Source organism: Leuciscus leuciscus, assembly GCF_965113295.1.
Source record: "Leuciscus leuciscus genome assembly, chromosome: 5".
Lineage (NCBI taxonomy): Eukaryota > Metazoa > Chordata > Actinopteri > Cypriniformes > Leuciscidae > Leuciscus > Leuciscus leuciscus.
Genome location: NC_138729.1, coordinates 3,106,573 through 3,130,006, shown reverse-complemented (window position 1 = coordinate 3,130,006; position 23,434 = coordinate 3,106,573). Strand labels below are relative to the sequence as shown.

Genomic DNA, 23,434 nt, shown 5'->3' with positions numbered 1-23,434 from the left:
GTACTTTAAATTAAAACTTTTAAATTAACATTATTATAGTGTGCTTTTTAAAAGTGTACTTAAGTGTACTTAGACATAGTCATGCAAGTGCAATCTCTTTAAGTACACTCAAGTGGCTTTTTATTTCATTAATATTATATTGGTTTCACCTTTATAATAGGTGTCATTAACTACTATATACTTATTGTGTTGATGTATTGCAAAACACTTCTCCTGCTATTGAGGTGGGATACTGGTAAGGATAGGACAGGTTTGGGGATTGGTCCATTATGATCGACCGATATGGATTTTTTTTTAATAACCGATACCAATACCAAATTACCTAATATATTAAACCGATATTTATTTATTGTTTTATTTCTGTTTTTGACAATTATAACAACAGCACTGAATTGAACAAACTATTTGAATAAAAAAACTCAACAAAAACAAAACCCGATTATGGGTAAATGATTAAATATCGGGGAAAATATAGGTAAAAGTAATTAGGTATTACCTAGGTATCTAGAAATTATTGGTTTCTTTAATTACATATGCCATTACGTGCAGGTATGTTTCAATATAAGCACAATGTAGAAACATATATGTACACAGTAATTGAACTACATGTGCACATTCAGTACAATTAAGTACACATCTTTTCCACAAAGGCTTTCCATTATGTTTATGCATTGGTCTGAAGGCTTTTTGCTTTGCACGTACATGGAAAAAGTGCATTCCGTGCATTCCGGGGAAAAAGTGCCACCTGCGGTTGCAATACTTGGAAATGCAATATAGCTTTGTTCCTTGAGGGACCAGATCATACATGACACATCAACAGATCTCTTGGTCAGATGCTTCATTATTTTTCCGGTTTCCATAGTGACTCCAGTTACATGTATCATATTTCATATGGTCAGGAGATTGGGCGAAACATGGTGTCCTTGTCTAATGTCATGATGTTTACAGCTTTTTTTTTTTTAAAGTAAGGTTCGATAAAATCACTTTCACAGTATTCTCAAAACATTACACAATGCATTATTTATAGGGTATTTTAGGGTATTATTTTAGGGTAGACACTGTTTTCTAGAGCTGTTCACCTACAGTATGTCTCTAACAAACTACACTGATACCAGTCACACGCTTCCTCCTTACCAGTCAAAAGACGTGTTGAAGACTGTAAACTTAATGTGGTCTTTGGCCCTTCATAGTAACTGAGTAATAAACAGAAAAAAGGCATAAAAAAAGACTGTTAGGGAACTGCAGGGAAAGGGTAGCTCTGCAGTTCTGCAGAAAACAGCTAGAGGTAAAGCCACAATAAGCCCGCAGAGCTAACTTGTGAACAGAAAAGTAAACAGGTGAACTCTCACCGATAAGAGGACAGGTTTACTCACATGTGACTAGCATAAACACATTTTGGTACGCTTTGAAATGTTGCCTGACTCAAACCAAGAAGAAAATGCAACATTGTAACAAATTAAGTCCCTTTTCTGAACAAAGCAAACGATCTACAGGTCTGAAACGCTCTTAGTCATAGTCCTCCAGTAGTCGTCATGGTTTCTCATTAGTTCACACCTGTTTCCTGTTTCTGTTGATTGACTTCCTGGTGTATTGAAGCCTTCTGTCTTCCTCAGTTCCTGGTGTTTATTAAATATTATTTCATCGTTTTTCTGCGTCATGCATGTTTGTTTGGATTATCACAGCTAAACAATGACACATTGAACGTTTACAAAAGTTAAAAAAGCTTTGATGCCACTTACTGTTTTTGTTTGTTTATGTTTCCTATCGCCAGACATGCCAGTCCAAGGTGTTTGACCTCTCTGATGGAGTGTCTCAGTACGCCTGGTTTCCATGTGATCAGGCTCAGGGTGTTTCCTGGTATCCCCAGTACTGGTTGAAGGTGAGATAAAAAAAAATAATTAAAAAAACATTATATTTGTATTTGACATGTTGGGAGATTTCAAATGTAAATATGCTTCAAGACAAAGTAGTTGATACATTTCAGACTGTGAGCTGCTGTGGTGTAAAGGTTTATTAATTGCTTTAAGGCAAGACACCACAGGTAAATAGAGTAATTAAATAATAATAATAATAATAATAATAATAATGTTTTTACTGTACTTCCCCAGTTAATTAATCTCAGTACATTCAATTTTGTATCACAAGTTTTAAAAATGATAATGAGGCAAGGCAAGTTTATTTATATAGCACATTTCATACACTATGGCAATACAAAGTGCTTTACAAAAGGAATTAAAATAATCACAAAATAAAAGCAAGGACAATTAACAGTTATAATCAGTTATGAAAGGAATTAAAAGAGATATATGATACAGTTCTAAAATTAATTAAGAGAGTAAAAAGATGATACATAGATACACTTCTCATCTGGCAAAACACTGGTGTATCATATTTTTCACAACTCCCAGTTTTACTCTGGGGTTTTCCCAAGGATGATTACACTGTGTCTGATTATGAGGCAATATCTAAAAATGCACTAATATGCATTCATTTTTAGAAAAGAAATCTGAACATTGGATAAAGCCAAGTTAAAATGTTATTGTCATATTGGAGTTTTTATAGTGGGGATTTTGGTGGGGACATAAATCTGACAATACAGTCAACAGGCAGGAAAATAAACACATTTTCACCATGTATTTTAGAAATAAAATGATATATGGACAAACCACTCCATACAAACCATATATATTTGGTGTATATACAGTGAGTGCTACTGAAGTGGAGATTTCTAGCTTAAACCTTTAAAGAAATGTATTGTAGTTGAAATCTACAGTGCAAATATATACATTCTAGTAGAATAAATTATTTCCACTAGTCTGAAAGAAGACGTTATTGAAGCAAAATAGTAAAAAAATTGACCAGTTCATGACAAAACAATGTTTTTGCCTGTAGTGTCTTGCATGTGATGTGATTTTGCTACAGTGGTTCTCTGAAGGTTAGACCCATGTCTCAACTTAAACACAGCTAGTGACTGTCACTAAAGTTTAGAACAAGACTTCTGCATAAATGTAAACCAGATCTGGTCTCCAACAGGCATATTTCTCACACCCTATGGTTGCCGCGGCTGTTATCATCCATTTAGCCGCAGACGGAACGAGCTTCATCGACCAAGCCCAGTGCAACATCACAGTCCAACTGATCGACACCAAAGAGGGCATCCACAGCTTAGGTGAGATCTGGTGACGTTGCACAGGTTTTTTGGCGAGTGCAACTATTTGATTTGGATTCTAATATTGGCAATTGCCTAAATATGTCTATAACTTCCCCTGAAATGTTCAGGTGACTGGCGTTTGAGCTGCCGCACCAATCCTCTGGTCATCCCAGTAAGTCATGACTTGAGCATGGCCTTCTACCACACCAAAGCCATTCTCCTCATGTTCCGCTCCGATCTCGTGGCCATCTCCGGTGTCGGCCTGCGCTCTTTCCAGTTCTTTGACCCAATCACCATCAGCGGCTGTCAGAGCAATGAAATATACAACCCCATGGGCCAGAGGTGAGCGATCAGGCCTATAGAGGCAAACCAATGCTTTCATTGACCTCGCACATTCTTACAAGAAAAGGTTCTATATACAATCTTAAAAGGTTTTGTCAGGTGCTGTCATCTTATGGATTAAGTTTTAATTTCATTTTATTAATTAAACAGCTCATAAACAGTTGGAAAAAAAAGAAGATATATCCCATAAAACATGAAAGTATTATGTAATCATTTAAGACATTTATCCTTACATAGAACCTTTTTAGCATAAAGGGTTATTTAAAATTGAATCAAGAACCCTTAAGTGTTATATTTATATATATATATATATATATATATATATATATATATATATATATTATTTCTAAGGGTGTATGAGGTTTTCCTGTGGTGACTCATCAGTATCTATGCAGTTTGTGATGGAGAGTAAAACTAGATGGTAAAGTTTGTAGACAAACTTTGATGTTGGCTTAAGAAAGCCTAGCCGGAAAGTTTGAAGTAGTTTTAACAGCTTTAAGTTTGAAGGTTTTAAGTTTAAAGGTTTTAAGTTTGAAATAGTTTTAAGTTTTAGTTAAGTTTTTTTTCAAAGCTCGAAATTTGGATGGATGGATGGATGGATGGATGGATGGATGGATGGATGGATGGATGGATGGATGGATACTTTTAAATTGTAGAACAGTATGTTGGCTTTCTCCAACCAACACAATGAAGAAAATCTGAAACATTTTAGCTTGAATGATGAATTTGGTTTTGAATGTAAACAAAGTCTTATGAGGAAATACATTTTGCTTCGCCTCACTGTAACGTTCAAAACTCAAAACCTTTCCCCCGAGTCCGAGAGCATTCACTGAAAACAAGGCTGAAAGTTTCGAAATCCTCAAGTTTCTGATGTCACAAACACATTAATATAAATAACCTCCCACATTTATTCATAATCAGCCTCGCTCAGTCAGTAATGAAAGCAGGACAGATGCAATTATTCCCAAACAGTAGAAGAACTAACAGTAAAATGACATAACGTCTGTCAGACCTTGTGCTATTCTTCTGTATTTTTGTCTTGTTTTCTAGGTAAAATAAGTATCTGTACACAATGTACAGGTAAGCTACACATATTTGAGAAAAAAAGTGAAATAAAGTCTTGGTTTCAGAGACATAAAACAAAACACATATGCCTAATTCAAGAAGAAAAATGGGGGTATGAAAAATAAACATAATTCAAAGGGAAAACAAGTTTATTTTTCTGCCCCACTGCCAAATACTTTTTTTCTTGCTTTAACTGTATTACACCCAATAGCAAGCAAAGCACTGTTGCTCAGCCTGTTTAATTGGTCAGAAAAAGGCTGTAATACGGTCATGAACAACTAAATAAAAAAAAGTTTCAAATGACCTCTTAAGATAATCTGTTTTATATTGTTTCCTATAATGTTTCCAAGGCATAACCTTCATTTGAATCTGTCTGTACCACATTTACACTCCATATGGATACTACAAAAACTCAACAAAACACAAAACTAAATAAATAAATTTTAAAAAAACAAAAATGACTTGTATAGTTCCATTCTGTATACATCCATTCTGTTCTGAAGCTCATGTAAGAATGTGCAATAAACATAATTTGCTTGATTTATAGAATGAGGTCATTTTGAAAGAGTTCCATTTGCATTTAGTTAAAGCAGAAAATTATTTGTTGGCCATGAATAAGCTGCCCTTTGAATGCAAAGTGACGCTGTATCGACAGCAGTTTGATTTGCTTCAGGTCCATAGTGTACTTTATTGAGTGGTTGATTTTCTTCAAATAATGCTCCGAGGCACGCATGCTGAATATTCAGACCTTGCAAAGTATTTATCAGTCAGTATTTCAATTGGAATCATCTGCGGATGCCTTTGTCCACCAGCAACAAATTTCCTGTAATACCGCCCGATACGAAACACCATGTCCTGCTCCCAATGTTTTTAACAACAGGGTCCGTTAACATGGTTTGGTTTTATGTGTCCCTTCCCTTTTCAGTACTGTATGCCACTAAAGCATTAGTTTAATGTGTTCAGAGGGCTGTGTTTGGCTCTGGGATTTGGCTCACTGGTTAATGGGTGTACCATAAATTAATTTGCAGACTAATAAGATGAATTTAGGCCAATAGTAACAATGGTAAACTCAATGCAGTGTTTTGGAATCTTTGCTTAACTCATGTATACATGTGGTTTATATACCGCATAATATCAATATATAATTTGGAATGCAAAAATCTTAACGTTGCATCATGTGTGATATCTTTGATATCTTGTACTGACTGAGCCAAATGCTTACAATAAGCTATTGGGGTAAATGGGTTGTCAAATAACTTTTTATAGGTGACCTTTTTATATGTATGTTTTAGGGAAAGTGCATATCTTCTGCAAGTTTCTGCCGTTACTGGTCATCATTTGTTTTTACAAAAAGTTCACTAGTTTGCATTCACAAGTTCATTTTAAATGGTTCTGCAATGTAATAAAAACATTTAAAGTACACAATTGCATATAATCAATACCAGTTTATAAAAAAATGCATTCACAATAGAGAATATGACTTTCTTGTTGAAAATATAGCATATCACAGGACATAGCTGAAACTTCATGTAGTGAGGTTTGTGACATGCCTAAAATCATTAGATGCGTGGCGACTACAGTATATAAGCCTGTAGTGTATGTCTCCTGAAGTGCGTCATGGCTGAACGCCCACCTCTTCCTTTCGTCCTACGGGGTTTACGTGCCTTTAGCTGTTTAGCTTAGCTGTTTGATCCTAGTGTTTTCCAGTACCATTATGCGATTTTACTTGTTAAGTGTGATGTTGAGCTACCGAGACTGTGTGTGTGGTGTGCTGCTTACACTCTGGTAAGTTTAATGCTGTGTGTTCAGGGTGTTGTGGGAAGTTTGGCTCGATATAACTTGAGCTACAGCTATGTGTTTCAGTTTGGTGTGCCTTTAGGGCTCCCATCTGTGCGGCATTGCAGTTTAACATAACTCGGGTCGGAGCACCATCTGTTGCTGTTATAGCCACTATAGAAGCTATTGTATGACTTATATGCGTGTTGTGAGTATTTCGTCATCAGATAGCAAAAATCACGGTAGCAAAATTTTTTTTTTTTTTTAAGAGCTAGATAATCTCGCATGCCTTCTAAATTGTCTAAATCTAAAATGTCTGTTTGTTGTTCTTAATGTCCTTTTTGCATGCATTAAGGCAGGCTGAGTGAGAACAGTCACCTGAACGCAGCTCTTACCCAACCCCTCGTTCTTTGAGCCACGATGCTTTTGGGGTCCAGTTACGAACCCCTGTTTTAAAGTGCTCATTGGAAAAGGGGTAAGCAACATAAAAGGACACGCGAGGCAGTTTAAACATGTATTATAAGGCTAAATAACGAATGCACAAACTCGCGTATCTTAATCAATAAAAGGCAACAGATGAAACTGAGAACACAAATTATACTGTAATCAAAATATACTTAACAAAGAAAACAAATAAATCAATGAAACATCAAACAGAACACATATTGTCTGGAAGAAGAGACAGCGTTTGGAGAAACCCATCCGGGGGTCGATTGGAAGTCTTACCACTGGCACAGATAGAACAGGCCAAAACAAAACCCTAAATGTCGTGAGACATGGAGATCCACCAGAATCGTTGCTTCTAAGGCCGTGCGGACCTTCGATTCAATCTCCCATGTGAGTTGGAGACAATGAGTCTCTCAGGTATAATGCCATCAGGAGTGGACGGGTGTTCGGAACGGTAAAAAACACGAGCAACTCTCTGTTACCAATATCATAATTACGTTAGTTTTTTTCTCATCGACGATATCCGATGAGAAAAAAATGCGCAAGGATGCATCTTGTCATCCGTGGATGAGCGCTGGGAGAGAACTGCTCCTACCCCCACCTCTGACGCGTCGACCTCCACCACAAACTGACGTGAAGGATCAGGGGCTATCAGAATGGGAGCTGAAACAAAGCATCTCTTGAGGTTGGAAAATGCAGCTTCGGCTGCATCGGACCACCTGAACGTCGTTTTGGTGGAGGTCAAGGCGGTCAGAGGAGCGGCTAGTTGGCTGAAATTGAGAAATGAAACGCAGTTAAAATTGGCAAATTCCAGAAACCTATGCAGGGCCTTACGGGAGTCTGGGATTGGCCAATCCACCACAGCCTTAACCTTTTCGGGATCAATGCCAACTCCCTTGGAAGAGATGATATACCCAAAGAATGGAACTGACTGTGCATGGAATGCGCACTTATCTAACAGCCTTTGGAGCACCTGCCTGACGTGCTAAACATGTTCCTGGAGAAAAAGAAAAAAAAAAGAAATGTCATCCAGGTAGACATATATGAACTGATCGACCATATCTCTCAGCACGTCATTGACGAGTGCCTGGAATACCGCAGGGGAGTTTGACAGGCCGAAAGATATGACGAGATATTCAAAATGCCCCCTGGGGGTATTACAAGTGGTTTTCCACTCATCCCCTTCCCTTATGCGAACCAAATGATATGCATTGCGCAAGTCCAGTTTTGTGAAGATGGATGCTCCCTGCAACTGCTCGAAGGCTGAAAACATCAACGGCAAATGATGGGTATTCTTTACCGTGATGTTGTTCAGCCCTCGGTAATCAATACACAGTCGCAGTGGAACCTGGTTGTTAGAGAATCAGAAATGTATTTATCCATGGCCTCCCTCTCTGGAGCAGAAAGTGAGTATAACTTGCCTTTAGACAGAGATGTACCTGGCAGTAGATCTATAGCACAGTCATAGGGACGATGTGGAGGAAGAGAAGCAGCCCGGGATTTACTGAACACTTCCTTCAGGTCGAGGTACCCCTCAGGCACGTTAGACAGATTCACTGGCTCATCCTGTAACAAAGCACATGACACAGACGAACAGGCAGACACGAGACAAGAGGCATAACACTGATCGCTCCAGGCCGAGATGGAGCTGTCGCCCCAGTCATTCCTGGAGTTGTTTTGAATCCACCAGGGGTGACCTATGACTATGGAAGCTGACAGGGATTCAGTGAGCAGAAGTGACAACTCCTCCGTGTGATTCCAGATGTAATGAGGGTGACAAGACCGGTGGTGAAAGTGATGGCATGACCGAGATCTGGTGGGTGAGTGGAATTATGGGAATCCTGAGAAGTTGTGCCAGGGTGTAGTCCATACAATTACCTTCTGCTCCTGAATCCAGGAGGGCCTGGCACTGAACTCCGTTTGCCCATTGCAGTCCAACCGGGAGGAGAGTAATAGATGAGGATTCTTTCACGGCCAGTCCGCCCGACAGTAACCTCAGTCCTACTGCCGGGCTTGGTCTTTTACTGGAGAATTTATCAGAAAGTGTCCCATTCCGCCAAAGTAAAGGCAAAGTCCCTTCGCCCTCCGCCGTTCTCTCTCTTCCTGGGAAAGCTGAGCTCTACCCACCTGCATGGGTTTGTGATTGAACGTGGGGCTGACGGCATTGCTGACACTGGCAGTAGAATACTCTGAGGTTTTGGGACCCAGAGTCTGACATACACGTTGGTCCCGACATTGTAGGCGGGTGTCCACGAGCAAAGCCAACTCAGTCAGCCCGTCGAGACTCGTGGAAAGTTCCAGCGTGAAGATCTTCTGAATGCGGTCAGCCAACCCATGCAGGAACATATCCCACCATGTCTCCTCGTTCCATTTGCACTCAGCCACCAATGTCCGGAACTGCGCGATCAAAGACCCGCCTCATCTCCTCAGAGAGTGCTTGGAACGAGAAGCAGCAAGGATGTTGGTTCTCCCACACCGCCGTTCCCCATTGAGCCGCACGCCCCGACAGTAATGTCATGACCAAAGCCACTTTAGACTGTTCAGTGGAAAACTTTAATAGCTGGAGAGAAAATAAATAAAGAATACTTAGTCAAAAATGCTCTGCAGTAGTTGGGCTTACCTGTGTAGAATTCAGGTGTGGGAAGGCACGGCTCATGCTGATGGCCGTTGTTCGTGGGAGCACAGGGAACTGGCGCGGGGCTGGCGCAGTGGGAGCTCTCAGTTGTAGGAGTTGGCTGGCCTGTACTGCCTGTACTAAGGCCTGTACTGAACAAACCGTGGCCATCATCTGTTCCTCCTGCCAATCCATGCATGAACTACTGCTGGTCAGGAATTCCTGTAGAAAGGAATTACTCACTGAATCCATAAGTATAGTCAGATCGTTCTGTCAGGAAGTAGAGGCAGATTCAGTAGCGAGTGAACAACTGTTTATTGAATAAACAACAATAATTATAGAAAGAGTCAGATCAGTAGGATGGCAGGTAACAAACTCAGAGCAGCGCAGGGATGCAATCGGCAAAAACCAGATCCTCTGTAGTCACCGCTGGAACGACCAGGAAGCCAGGGACTGAGAACCAGTAGAGAAACGAAGAGTAGTATCCAAGGAACACAGACGGGACAGGACTTGACCACAGGATAACCAAAAACGATCTGACAACACAGGATGGAATACACAGACATTAAATAGCCGAGCTGACGAGCCACAGCTCGCTTTAATGAGCTGATCAGCCACAATCAGCATACACACCCACAAACACATACACACAAACACACACACACACACACACACACACACACACACACACACACACACACACACACACACACACACACACACACACACACACACACACACACACACACACACACACACACACACACACACACACAGGGAGAGAGAATGTTCCCCCTTTTCCACCAAAAAAAAACCTAGTTCGGAAGTGGTGCTGGTTCAAAGTTGGTTCAACTTGCGAACCTTCTCAGAACCTGTTTGTTTTTCCACTGACTAGAGAGCCCAGCGAACGACGTTGTTACGTCACTGTGTACGTTGCCATACGTCTTAGCTTTCCCAGAAACGCTTGCGCCAACTTCAAGCATAACAATTACAATGGCGGGCTACATCGCCTTTCTGCAAATGTTTCTCCCGGCTTTGCGATCCTATATTGGGGTCAGAAAAAGACGTTTAGAACACATTTGTGCTGCTCGTCTGGATTACTATAGACGGAGGTTGCGTTCGAGAAGAAGTTCAACAATAACCCAGCCTCCAGCCCCCGACGTAATCATGACGTGGTAAAAGAAAGTTTATAGTCCAGCAAAGAGTTGGTGCCGCTTTGGAACCAATTTGCCTGGCCGAGAACCGGTTCTTTGGCTGTCGGAACTGGTTCGCGAGTAGGCACCGGCTCCGAACCGGCACCAGCACTGCCTTGGTGGAAAAGGGGCATGAGTCAATGAATCCATGAACCGTGACACATATAGAATACAGCTTGTCTTCAGTGGCTGACTGGACACCATGAAGCATACGGGTGTTCACCACTTTGTGCCTCATTCGGTTTCACTCTCGTTTTATAAACTCAACCAGGAGCCATTAGAGCAACGGGGCACAGGTACGCAGAACAACACTCAGAAGAGAAAACATATCAGAGCACAGAACAGACAAGCACAAAACACAAATACAACACCCATATAAGGCTTAAGCCGTAACTGGTCCAGTCACGTCTTTGTCTATTGTCCAAGTGGGCTTAAAGGATCTGAGCGCCAGGTGTTGTCTTTACTTCACCATGGGTTGTCATTATTGCTGTGTCATCATTTGCAGTGAATTTTGTGAGTGTGATTCTGATTGGCGTGGTTTCTCTTTTGTATACCTGGCGCTGTCATACTAGCCTGTTCTTCATATAGGAAGCCTAAAGGTGATGAGGGCAACACACAGGGCAACTTTTTGAGCAATGTTGCAAGACAATCTTGCAGAGCGATTGTTGCTTGTGCACTTTCCCATTGAAAATAGGCAATACATTTCTATCTGGATAATTTAGATCAGTCGTGGGCCCTGTGTCTCATCTGGTTGCCCGTTGACGACAACATTGCCCAGCAACATTGCTCAGAAAGTTGCCCTGTGTATCATCACTTTTAGACCCTGCAATGATTATTGTAAATATTTTTTTTTTTTTTTTTTTGTGCTGGCTTCTGGTTTTAAATTATTATTGGCCATTTTTTTTAGCTTTAATAAAAAAATTTTTTTACGGTAACTCACGCCTCTTGCCTTTTCTCTGAGTAGATCGTACTTGTGTGCCTTTATTTGGGTTGTTTTCCCCGTTATTCCGGGGTTGCGTAGTCAACATAGCCGCTTGTTACATACACAATTAAATACATGGCTCAAACAACAACTAGATTGCATAAAACATTTGAGTGATTCCAAGTACGGGACAGGAGCTACTTTTCATGTTCTCCTGCTTTAAAAAAAATGTGGCTGAAACCTTAAACCATGTTTCTTCATTTCTTGTTTACTGAAAAGGTCCAGTACCTCATGATTGCCCCTATGACCACCGCCAGATCTGCCAGGATTCTACTTGGTCAGCTAAGAGTTTAAAAATGCCAACTCTGCATTTACAAACTGACTCCAGTAGAGATTTATTTTTCCTTCCCACTAGCTTTTTTCCCCCTCTTTCTGTGGATAGTTTAGCTCTCAATTTGTCCAGCATTGTTCATCTGGCCACATTAATTACTCTTTATATAACAAAGAACAGCGTAGACATCTGACACCAATACCCCCCACAATCTTCTCAGTTTCCTAACAAACTTTTTTTTTATAAAAGCATCTGAAGGCATCCAGTTAAACTGCATTACTGTAAATGTGCTAAAAATCTGTGGTTGAATAGGTACCAAAGTTGTTACGACCTTTTTTTTCTTCTTTCCAGTAAGTAGTAATAGACATTCAGAGTTCATTGATTTGAATAGAAGTTCTGGCTCAATGTCTGCACTTCTCAGAATGAAAAGCTTGAAGCTTTTTATAAAGATATTCATAATGTACATCATAATACATTGTCTTACAATTTTTTTTTTTTATTATTGTTACCAAAGTTAAAATGTATTACAATATTAGCAGATTCCTTGTTACATCTGAAACTGGATATTTGTCTTGTGATTTAATGCAGTATACTTTCTAAAGGTGTAACAATGAATAGATAAAAATTATAACCATGGTTATAATCATTGATGAGATCATTAAATGCATTATAAGGTGCATTAATGGATAATGTAGTAATGGTTGAGATTAATTGTGATGGCCCAGAAAAAAATAACATTGCCACGTATTAAAGATTGTAGTGCATTGATGTGCAGCTCACTTGTTAACATTCTTCCTTCCTCTCCATCTTTTCAGTTGTGTTCATTACTCCTGTGAAGCCATTGATTGCCAAGAGCCGTTGATCCGGAATGCAGAGGTGCAGTGCAGCGACGGCGGCTACTTCAATGGCGCTCGCTGCACTGTCACGTGCAACTGCGGCTACGTCCTACAAATCCACCGGGACGATGATATCATCAAGAGCCAGGTACTAGATAAAATGAGAAAGATTATATGTTTGGTTTGTCTAAAGCTGGTCACACAGAACAATGCAAAGGAGTTAATATGTAGAGTTGTATCTCAACTAAGTTTAATGGTTCAACGGAAAAATATTTAGAAGTGCTTAAGTGCCCCTTTACGTCAAAACTAGGCTAAGCTGTAACTTACGCACAACTGGTGCAACCGGCACCTGCAGAGCTAAACATCCATAGAACTGCAGGACAGGCCTGTCAGTTTTCCATCTGTTTCAAGCCAAGAAGATTTTTTGATCATCTCTTTAAAGAAGAAAAGCAAAAATACTGTATGTGAACAAACTGCAATTTTTTAACTCTTGTGATTCATAAACAGTTTTAATTGAAACTGTACAACCCCATTATGGGGTTAGAAATATGGCTAAGTCAAAAGATTTGTCCAAAAAGTTTAGAGAAGATATCATCTCCCTTCACAAACAAGGAACAGGATACAAAAGATAGCGAAGGCACTAAATATTCCTAGAGACACCGTTGAAAGCATAGTTCGCAAGTTCAAAGTTAAAGAAACGAAAAATAAAGAAAGTTGTTACACTACCTGGACTGGGCAGAAAAAGGAAGCTATCAACGGCTTTAACCAGATTTCTGAGAAGGCATGTTCAGAAAAACCCTTGAGCGACTGCAGAAGACCTGCAGCAAGACTTGGTGGCAACAGGCACTGAGGTTTCAGCTTGAACAGTAAGGCACGTATTAAACGCATGCGGTTTCCATGCAAGAACTCCAATACGTACACCATTACTGACCCAAAAGCAAGAAGAAAAGTGCTCAAAACCATATAAATAAGCCAAAGAAGTTTTGGTATTCTGTTCTGTGGAGCGATGAAACTTTTCGGCCCGAAGGATCAGCGGTACGTCTGGAGAAAGAAGAATGAAACATGCTGAAAGAACACTCTGCCAACAGTTCAGCATGTGGTGTTCGGGGATGCTCTGCGGCTGCTTTGCATCCTCTGGCACTGGAAACCTGCAGAGTGTGGAAGGGAAGATGGATTCATTGAAGTATCAGTCTGTAAAAGTCTGTACATTTTGCTATTAAACCTAATTTGCAATGGGGGTTGAAAAATTTCGATTACATCTAAAGCACCTGCCGCAGAATTTCAATCACTAAAAACACTATTCTAAAACGCTTAATGTAAAAAAAACGCAAAACTTGCCTTATTGCACTCAGACAGTAATATTAAATATGCACTTTATTAACAATACATACAGGCTAGCAGATGTGGCCAGAATATGAATCTGCATTGCATGTTAAGTGTTTTCTTTATAATGGGAAAACGCTCTCTGTGAAATTTTTGCACGTTGGGTTTATATTCTGCAGTCATCTGCTTGCCTGTACATGTGTTTTATTAATAAGGTGTGTACTGAATTTGGTCGTCTAATATCACTGTCTTAATTTATTAATCCACATATTATATTCTTTATTTATGGTTTTCTATGGGAAATGCTTAATGTGCCATTTAGCACGTTGAGTTCATATTCTGGGTGCACATGTTCACCTGTATATAGTATGTGTCCTCAAATAGGCGTAAACTAAATTTGGACATGGTTTCACAGACAGGGCTTAGATTAAGCCAGGATTAGGCCTTAGTTCAATCAAGACATTTGTGTGCATCTTGAGACAAAACAATGGCACAAGATATGTCAGTACAAGATGCTTTCAGTTAGAACAGCTCAAACATGCTTTTTAGTCTGGGACTACCTTAAGCATTGTCTGTGAAACCTGGGGTTGGTCTTTTAATATCACTGTCTTAGTACATTAGTATTTAGTACAGACCTGTTAAAAATAATTGGTGGGCAATGGAGGGGAAAGCCTTGTTTTGCCCTCCAGATGGGCGTTCCTTTTCAGTATGTGACATCACATATAACTTACATGACTTTGCCTCAACAGCGCATGTGATTGGATAGCTGTACTAACTAGCGGACCAATCGCATGGCACAGCATCTTAAATGTTAGTTTGGTGGTTCTGAAACGCCTAAGTCTGTCATCAGAATGATTGGGTTTGATGACCTTGCTGAAGCATCTCACACGATTGCGTTTCCAAACACCAGCATCCGAATGCAAGATAACATGACAGCATTTATTGATGTATATAAGTCATAGCACTTCCAATTAATAAAATTTCTGCAGAAATATGTTTTCTTTGTGGCAATCCTGTGCGGGCCTGTTCAAGATGCCTCAGATCACCAACTCTCATTGAAACCGGTTGATTTGTCACTGGTTGGTTTGTCATTCTGTTTCCCTTGCAGGTAGAATGTCCCCTTTTGGTTTCAGTAATTTAATAGTTTGATCAAACATTGCCCGGAGCGATATGCACACGCCCTCGTGTTTGATTTCTTCATTCTTCTTCGTCTCAGCAGCATTTATGACGAGGTCATGCAATAGAATGTCAGAACATTGAGTTTCTGTGGCATCAGCATGGGAGCAAGGACAGTGGTATCAAGTTGCATCTTGTCGAGCTTCATTAGAAAGTGCACTCGCTTCAGTTGGGTCACGAAGTTCCAGGAAATCTGCTTTAGATGGTGCTATCTTCAAAACGATCTGTTCTCTCCACTTGTTTGTGTGTCCTTGTTTGTTTTCATCATTGCAAAAATTATGCACAGATGTTTGATGGATAACCAATATGAAATCCGGTCTCCTCTACAACAATAACAATATTAAATGTATCTCATCTAATCAGTGCTTAAATGATTTTGCCTGCCATTATCTTTGCCTGCCAACTTGATCTTTAAAATATTACTCAGTGTTTCAAAGAAGTGCAATAGTGGGCATTGAGGATTTGTTTAGAGCTACAATAGTTGTGTATATAACAATAACACATCTGGAATAATTTGCGTACCTATGGTTCTACAAATGGATAGTTCACCTCCATCACATTTACTTGGTGCTTTATTGGCATCTGTGGTTCTATGAAGGACCATGGAACCTTTCCATTGCACAAAATGTACTTTATAGTGGGCAAAGTTTCAACGTCTCTAAGTGGCGTCTTACCTTGTTCGGCTTCATACTGTCAGAAGCTAATATTTTGAGGCACGCAACACACTGTGTTCTCTCTTCATTAATCACTTCATTAATCCCCGTTTTACTGGCGAAATGCGTCAATCCAACAGAGCAGCTTTGGGATGTGCTGGAACAGGAGATTCAAATCATGGATGTGCAGCCGATAAATCTGTTGCGACCACATGATGATATTATGGCAATATGGACAACAATCTCTGGGAAATGTTTCCAGCACCTTGTTGAATCTCTAGAATTAAGAATTAAAGCAGTTCTGAAGGCAAAAGGGAGTCCAACCCGGTACTAGCAAGGTGTACCTAATGAAGTGGCCACATTTTTGTTTTATTTTACTATGTTTATTTTATTTCATCATCATCATCTTCTTCCGCTTATCCGGGGCCGGGTCGCAGGGGCAGCAGTCTTAGCAGGAAAGCCTTAAGATTCCCAGACTTCCCTCTCCCCAGACACTTCTTCCAGCTCTTCCAGGGGGACACAGAGGCGTTCCCAGGCCAGCCGGGAGACATAGTCCCTCCAGTGTGTCCTAGGTCTTCCCCGGGGTCTCCTCCCGGTGGGACATGCCCGGAACACCTTCCCGGGAAGGCGTCCAGGAGGCATCCGGAACAGATGTGGAGGAGCAGCGGCTCTAATCTGAGCTCCTCCCGAGTGACCGAGCTCCTCACCCTATCTCTAAGGGATCACCTAGCCACCCTGCGGAGAAAGCTCATTTTGGCCGCCTGTATCCGGGATCTTGTCCTTTCTGTCATGACCCACAGCTCATGACCATAGGTGAGAGTAGAAACGTAGATCGACCGGTAAATCGAGACTTTCTTCACCACGACAGACCGGTACATCGACCGCATTACTCCAGTAGCTGCACCGATCCGTCTGTCAATCTCCCGTTCCGTCCTTCCCTCACTCGTGAACAAGACCCCGAGAGACTTGAACTCCTCTACTTGAGGCAGGAGCTCTCCACCAACCTGATTTTATTTCAAGTAACACAATTGTTTATAATGGTTATAGTTTATAATAACTCTGATCCAGATGCATTGAATTGAATTGTTTTTTAATAGATATTGAACAGAAGAAGTTTCTTGCATGATTCAGACTTACTTCACAAAGGGCAGGATATTATTTTCCCGTTTTTTGTTGGTGAGTTGTTTTCAGCTGCGCTCTGATGCACGCATGCCTAAAGGTCAATGGTTACCTTCATACACCCTCATGTCCTTAACAAGAGTATAAAACCTTGTCTGATGTGATAATTATATCAATTGTAATTCAGCACTCGCTCTCAGATCAGGCACTTTCGGGAATTCTGTGCAGATGTTCTAAACATATTGATTGAGTTTATCATGTGGAAAGCGTATGTTTTTATATGGAGAAATAAGAAAGTGAGTAATGGCTGGGTAATAAGATATTGTTGTGGTGTATTAAATAATCAAAGAAAAAGCTGAAATATATGAGAAAGAAAGAATATCTGCTCAAGCGTATCAATATCTTGTGTGTGCAGTGGTGTATTACTAATTAGTGCTTTATAATGAAAGTATAAGTTATGTTATGGGACAACATTTGCAAGTAATTATTGTTACTAAATTGCTTAAATGTTGCAGTTATTTGACACAGTTTATGTAATTAAATGTTAGAGATCCCTATCCAAAGATTTACATGAACTTGAGAACTTTTGCAAATTCACAAAATATTGCACATTTTTGTCATATTTTTGTCAGTATTTCTTTGCAACTAAAAGCTACCAGGGAAGATATTATCTGCTTGTTATTTTATTGAAATCAGATTCCAAAGATAGTCTCTGTAGGTATTTCAAAAGCACATTATACACTGAAGTTACGACAAAAGCCTGGGTCAAATATGTTTCAAGGTCTGTAACCAGATGTCAGGTTGTTTTGGGGCATTTTTGGAATAACAGAGTTTTGGTCAAGAGTATGTGCCAACATTTTTGCACAGCGGTGTCCAAACTACACACATTGTCTTCTTATTTTCAAAACACTGTGCATCAAGTGAAGCTTTAAAGGAAGATGAATATGTGTTATCATTGGATTGTAGCTGTCTGAATCGAGAGCCTGTAAGTGACTGATTTGGATAGTAAGCTATCCACCAAACAGGAGCTCAGATCATTGTACTGATTGTCTAAAGGCCTTTACTTGTCTAAACTATCAATCAGATGACAGAAGACATGTACAATAGTAGTTTGTGTACAACAGTTTTTCAGTAAAGGTTTCATCATGTTGATTATTTAGAGGCCATTTGGGTATCAAACATGAGGCTTTATAGGGTTAAAATGTCATCTAATTTGTTAGGGTTTTGTTATCTGCAGAGTAAATGCTAAATATGAATTGTATATCTAAAGATTCAATCAACATTCATATTGTAATCAGAAGTATCACTTACAAAGGATATTTTGTTCCTTATTTTGTCATAAAAAAACACAATGCAAGACTTGGCACTTCTCAAGCAAAATACTAATGCACTAGTACGGCTTTCAGACCCATGCATGAGAGGAAGACATGTCTTTTTGCAGCGCTACTACTCCCTACATCGGTGTCAGCCCTAGTGCACTGTGTGGTCAGCATGACATATTGAACTCTAGCTGAAAATCTGACGTGTTTTCTGTGCAGGCGGATTCAACCGTGACCATCACCTGTGCTGATAGGAAATGGAACAAGCAAGTATCGTGTGAGCCGGTTGACTGTGGGCTGCCAGATAAGTACCATGTGCACCCTGCCCAGTTTGATTTCCCAGAAGGCACCACCTTCGGCAAGAAGAGCACGTTCCAGTGCAAGGAGCCCGCTCAGCTTGTGGGTGAGAAATGCTGGAAAATCTCAGTGTTACTGAACTTTGATGCAGTGAATAGGTTACCTGGGAAAACTGTCCATTTTTTATATTTATATTTCCTATATATTTTTTAATTTCCATACACATTAATACGTACTTGATTTTAATGAGCATCCCCAGCATCAAGGAGGATAAATGGTTCATTGCAATAACAAGAACTACATCAAGAATAAAACTTGATGAACTTGATATAAAAAAAATAAAAAAAAACTCTGATTGTAATAATCATAATAAACAATTCCTTTGCCAAGTACTTTGTGACGTGCAGCTGTGTGCAATTGCAACATCGGGCATTGCGATGTAATTCAGTCATGTGTGGCCACAGGTATTTCTCAGAGGTTTGGGACGTGACTCATCCAGTCAGAATTTAGAGGAGCTTTCGATTTTATAACACTTCTTTTAACTCTTCTCACTATGGTGAACAACTAATACTGATAGTCAGAATATATGTTAATATATGTATATATATACACTAATTTGTCCTGTTAAATTATACATACACTGCAAAAAAAGTGAGGTGTTATTTTTGTCTTGTTCCCCAAACTAAAATTAACAATGTTTTATTATATATATATATATATATATATATATATATATATATATATATATATATATATATATATATATATATATAATACACACACACATATTTATTTGATTTAAAAATACAGTAAAACCAGCAATATAGTGAAATATTTACTACAATTTGAAATAACTGTTTTCTATGTGAATATATAATAAAATGTAATTTATTCCTGTGATCAAAGCTGAATTTTCAGCATCATTACTCCAGTCTTCAGTGTCACATGATCCTTCAGAAATCAGTCTAATATGATGATTTGATGATCAAGAAACATGTCTTGGTCACACTTTAGTTTGGGGAACACATATGAACTATTAACTATGACTTTTGCCTCAACTTTATTGCTTATTAATAGTTAGTAAGGTAGTTGGGTAGGATTAAGGGATGTAGAATATGGTCATGCAGAATAAGGCATTAATGTGCTTTATAAGTATTAATAAACCGCTAATATGCATGCTAATGAGCAACTAGTTAATAATGAGAAATGGACCCTGAACTAAAGTGTTACCTTTTCCTTATTGTTATAAATGTTGAAAACCGTTGTGCTGCTTCATGAAGACTGCTGATTTTGTTTTAATTGAATGAACTGTTTTAATCTGTGTTAATCATACGAGTCTGTGGCTCATCTGCAGGCACTAATAACACTCTGACCTGTATGGAGGACGGCCTGTGGTCGTTCCCGGAGGCTTTGTGTGAGCTCCGGTGTCCAGCGCCGCCTCCCGTTCCCAACGCCGTGCTCCAGACCAAACGCTGCAATGAAACGGGCCTCAAAGTGGGAACCCTCTGCAAATACAAGTGCAAACCCGGATACCATGTGGCCAAGAAGCCAAAGAGGTGTGCATATGATTGTTCACTAATCAACACAGGGACTGGATGACGCACTCAACCACTCAATCTATGCCATCATGAGTTGTCTTTATCATCAGAACAGTCTCTTTCTCGTCTATTTCCCTTCAGGAGAGCCTTCAAGAGGCAGTGCACTGAAGACGGCCGCTGGTTGGAGGGCTCGTGTGAGCCGGTGACCTGTCCACCTCCTCCATCGGTCTTCTATGGCATGTACCAGTGCACAGACGGCTTCAGGTTCGACAGCACCTGCTGGATCCACTGCAACGGGGACAACCACTCTCTGGGACCGCCGCCGCCATGCAAACAGGTCCGTCTTATTCTGTAGATCCTTCTGTTTTTGGTTCTATATCCGGTAACACTTTATTTCGATAGTCCACTTTAGATATTCTACTAACTATAAGTAGATTTGCAGCTATGTGTCAACTAACTGTCATTAGAGTATTAGTAGACTGTCTGCTTAATATCTACTAACACTTTATTTTGTTGGTCCCCCAATAGACATTTTACTTGACAACTACAAGTCAACTTATTCTACTAACCCGAACCCACACCTAACCATAACCTAACAATCTACTGACAGTCTACTATAGTCTACTAATACTCTAATGAGAGTTAGTTGACATTTTGTTGGTCCCCCAATAGACATTCTACTAAAAAAAAACTAAAAAAAAACTAAGTAAAATTTACTTAATTTTTCTTTGGCGAGTTTTTTTTTGCACAATTATTTTTAAGGTAAGTTTCACACGCATTTTTAAGTAAATTTCACATATGGAATTAAGTAAACTCTACTTAACTAAGTTAAGTGAAAGTAACAAAGAAAATAAGTCATTTTAACTTGGCTAGTAAAAGGTTGAGTAATATCTATTTAGTTGAAGTTTCCTTTGCAATATATTTCACTCAAACAATATAAGATTTAATTAAACCACACTGTTTAAGTAAATGGTTTCCTTAGAAATATCTAAGTAATTAATACAATAGATATGTGTGAGACACCATATCTACATATCAGAAGATATGCCATGTGAACACAGAGACCTCAATACTTGGTACACAACGATAACATTTGATGGATCGTTTTTGTGTTTTTAATGTGTCATTTTGAGTAGAAAATGAACTCCAAATGTCACAAAATTGTAAGTTACTAATCCTAACATCAAAAGCAATGATGAAACAGTGTAAATACAGCTGGAAAACAGTGAAAAATCGACCTCATTAATTACTCAAGGCCCAGTGCATGATGGGAACACCAGTATTAGAAAAGTATCAGTAATTTTACTTAATTTTATTAACACTTTATTTTATTGGTCCTCCAATAGACATTTTACTGACTATAAGTAACTTGGTAACTACATGTCAACTTATTCTACTAACCTGAACCCTAACACCTAACCATAACCTAGCAATCCCTTATGGAAATTAATCATGGTTTTACTACAAATAATACCAAAAAAACATGGTTATTATTATAGTTAAACCAAGGTAACTACAAATTAACCATGGTTTTGATACACTAACCATAGTTTAACCATGGTATTTGTTGTAAAACTGTGGTTATACAATTTGGTTCTCAATCTGCCAAAAAACTATGGTTACTACACTTTTACTATGATAAAACCATGGTTGATTTTCGTACAGTCTACTAATATACTCTACTGAGAGTTAGTTGACATGTAGTTGCAAAGTTACTTATAGTTAGTAGAATATCTGAAGTGGACTATCAAAATAAAGTAGAACCTAGATATTCTGCTAACTATAAGTAACTTTGCAACTACATGTCAACTAACTCTCACTAGAGTATTAGTAGACTTTTTGCTTAATATATGCAAACACTTTATGTTGATGCTCCTCAACAGACATTATACTTACTATAAGTAACTTTGCAACTTCAACTTATTCTACTAACCTGAACCCTAACCTAACAGTCTACTAATACTCTAATGAGAGTTAGTTGACATGTAGTTTTGTAAAGTTACTTATGGCGCTTTTCCACTGCATGGTACGGTTCGACTCGGCGCGGAACGGTTCGGCTCGCTTCGCTTTTCCACTGCGTGGTACGACTCGGCTCGGTACGGCACGGTTCGGTTCGCTTTAGCTCGGTTGCTTTTCCACTGCAGTTAGTACCGCTTCAAAGTGGGTGTGACTGATCGTTATAGTTGCCGTCTCTACTGCCATGACATCATTATATTAAATGCGAATTTTTCATTCCGTGTTTCCCCATCCGCTCCTCGGCAACCAACGAGAGGAACGTCTGCACCTCGTCCACTGACCACGATTCAGCCATTTCTTTTTTTAAGTTTATACTCTTTTTTTTTTTTTTTTTTTTTAAGCAAATACTTTTAAAACAGGTGCTACAGTGTTGGCTGTTGTCTACTGGCTATTTAAATCTAGCGGGTTTAGTGTCTCGTGTCGTAAATACAATGGCTCTCTCAAGCCAACTTAATGACGCTGGTAGTGATGATTCTGTCTGACCAATCAGTGATCTGCAGTGTTTTCACGTCACATTTTAGTATCGGTACGGTACGCTTGGAACCTCAACAGAGGTGGTACCATTTAAAGCGAGCCGAAGCGAGCCGTACCGTACCGTACCGTACCATGCAGTGGAAATGCGTCATAAGTGAGCCGTACTGAACCGAGCCGTACCGTACCATGCAGTGGAATAGCGCCAAAGCGTGCCGTACCGAACCGAGCCGTACCGTACCATGCAGTGGAAAAGCGCCATTATAGTTATCAAAATGTCTGAAGTGGACCATCGAAATAAAGTGTAACACTGTTATTCAGCAATGATGCATTACATTAATTGGCAAAAGGATTGTCAATAAAGACATTTATACACTGCAAAAATTAATCTAGTTGGCTACTTAGTATTTTATTTTTTTAATCTATTTTTAATCTTTTATTTTTTCCAGTACAAATATAAAAAAAATCTTAAATAATTTACTTGAGAAGGAAAATTAATTAAGAAATTACATCTTGTTTTCTAAAAACAAACAACAAAGTTTCAAATGTAAGTGTTTATGCTCAAAAAAAGAAAAAGAAATGTAATTATTTAAACGGAAAACATTCCAGTTAAATAATTACGTTTATTTTTCTCACCCCATTGACATATTTTTGTTGTTTTAAGCATTAACACTTAATTTTGATAAATGTTTTAATTGTATTTAATTTTACTTTATTTAGTGTAGTGTTACAGAAGATCTCTATTTCAACTTCATATTCATCAACTTCTAATGCATATATTACAAAATATCAAGCAGCACAACATTGATAATCAGAAATGATTAGAATGATTTCTGAAGGATCAT

At 39.1% G+C, this 23,434-nt stretch overlaps 1 protein-coding gene across 3 annotated transcripts in view; it reads left to right on the top strand.

Annotated features, from left to right (window-relative positions):
* pappaa (pregnancy-associated plasma protein A, pappalysin 1a) overlaps positions 1-23,434 on the top strand; it is a 115,793-nt gene that overhangs the window by 64,664 nt on the left and 27,695 nt on the right. For all 3 annotated transcript variants that reach the window (XM_082170498.1, XM_082170497.1, XM_082170499.1), the window contains 7 exons: positions 1,772-1,879; positions 3,034-3,169; positions 3,280-3,493; positions 12,657-12,825; positions 18,487-18,670; positions 19,919-20,120; positions 20,244-20,439. In XM_082170498.1, the coding sequence (XP_082026624.1) occupies positions 1,772-1,879; positions 3,034-3,169; positions 3,280-3,493; positions 12,657-12,825; positions 18,487-18,670; positions 19,919-20,120; positions 20,244-20,439 (1,209 nt within the window). The remainder of the gene's footprint in view (positions 1-1,771; positions 1,880-3,033; positions 3,170-3,279; positions 3,494-12,656; positions 12,826-18,486; positions 18,671-19,918; positions 20,121-20,243; positions 20,440-23,434) is intronic.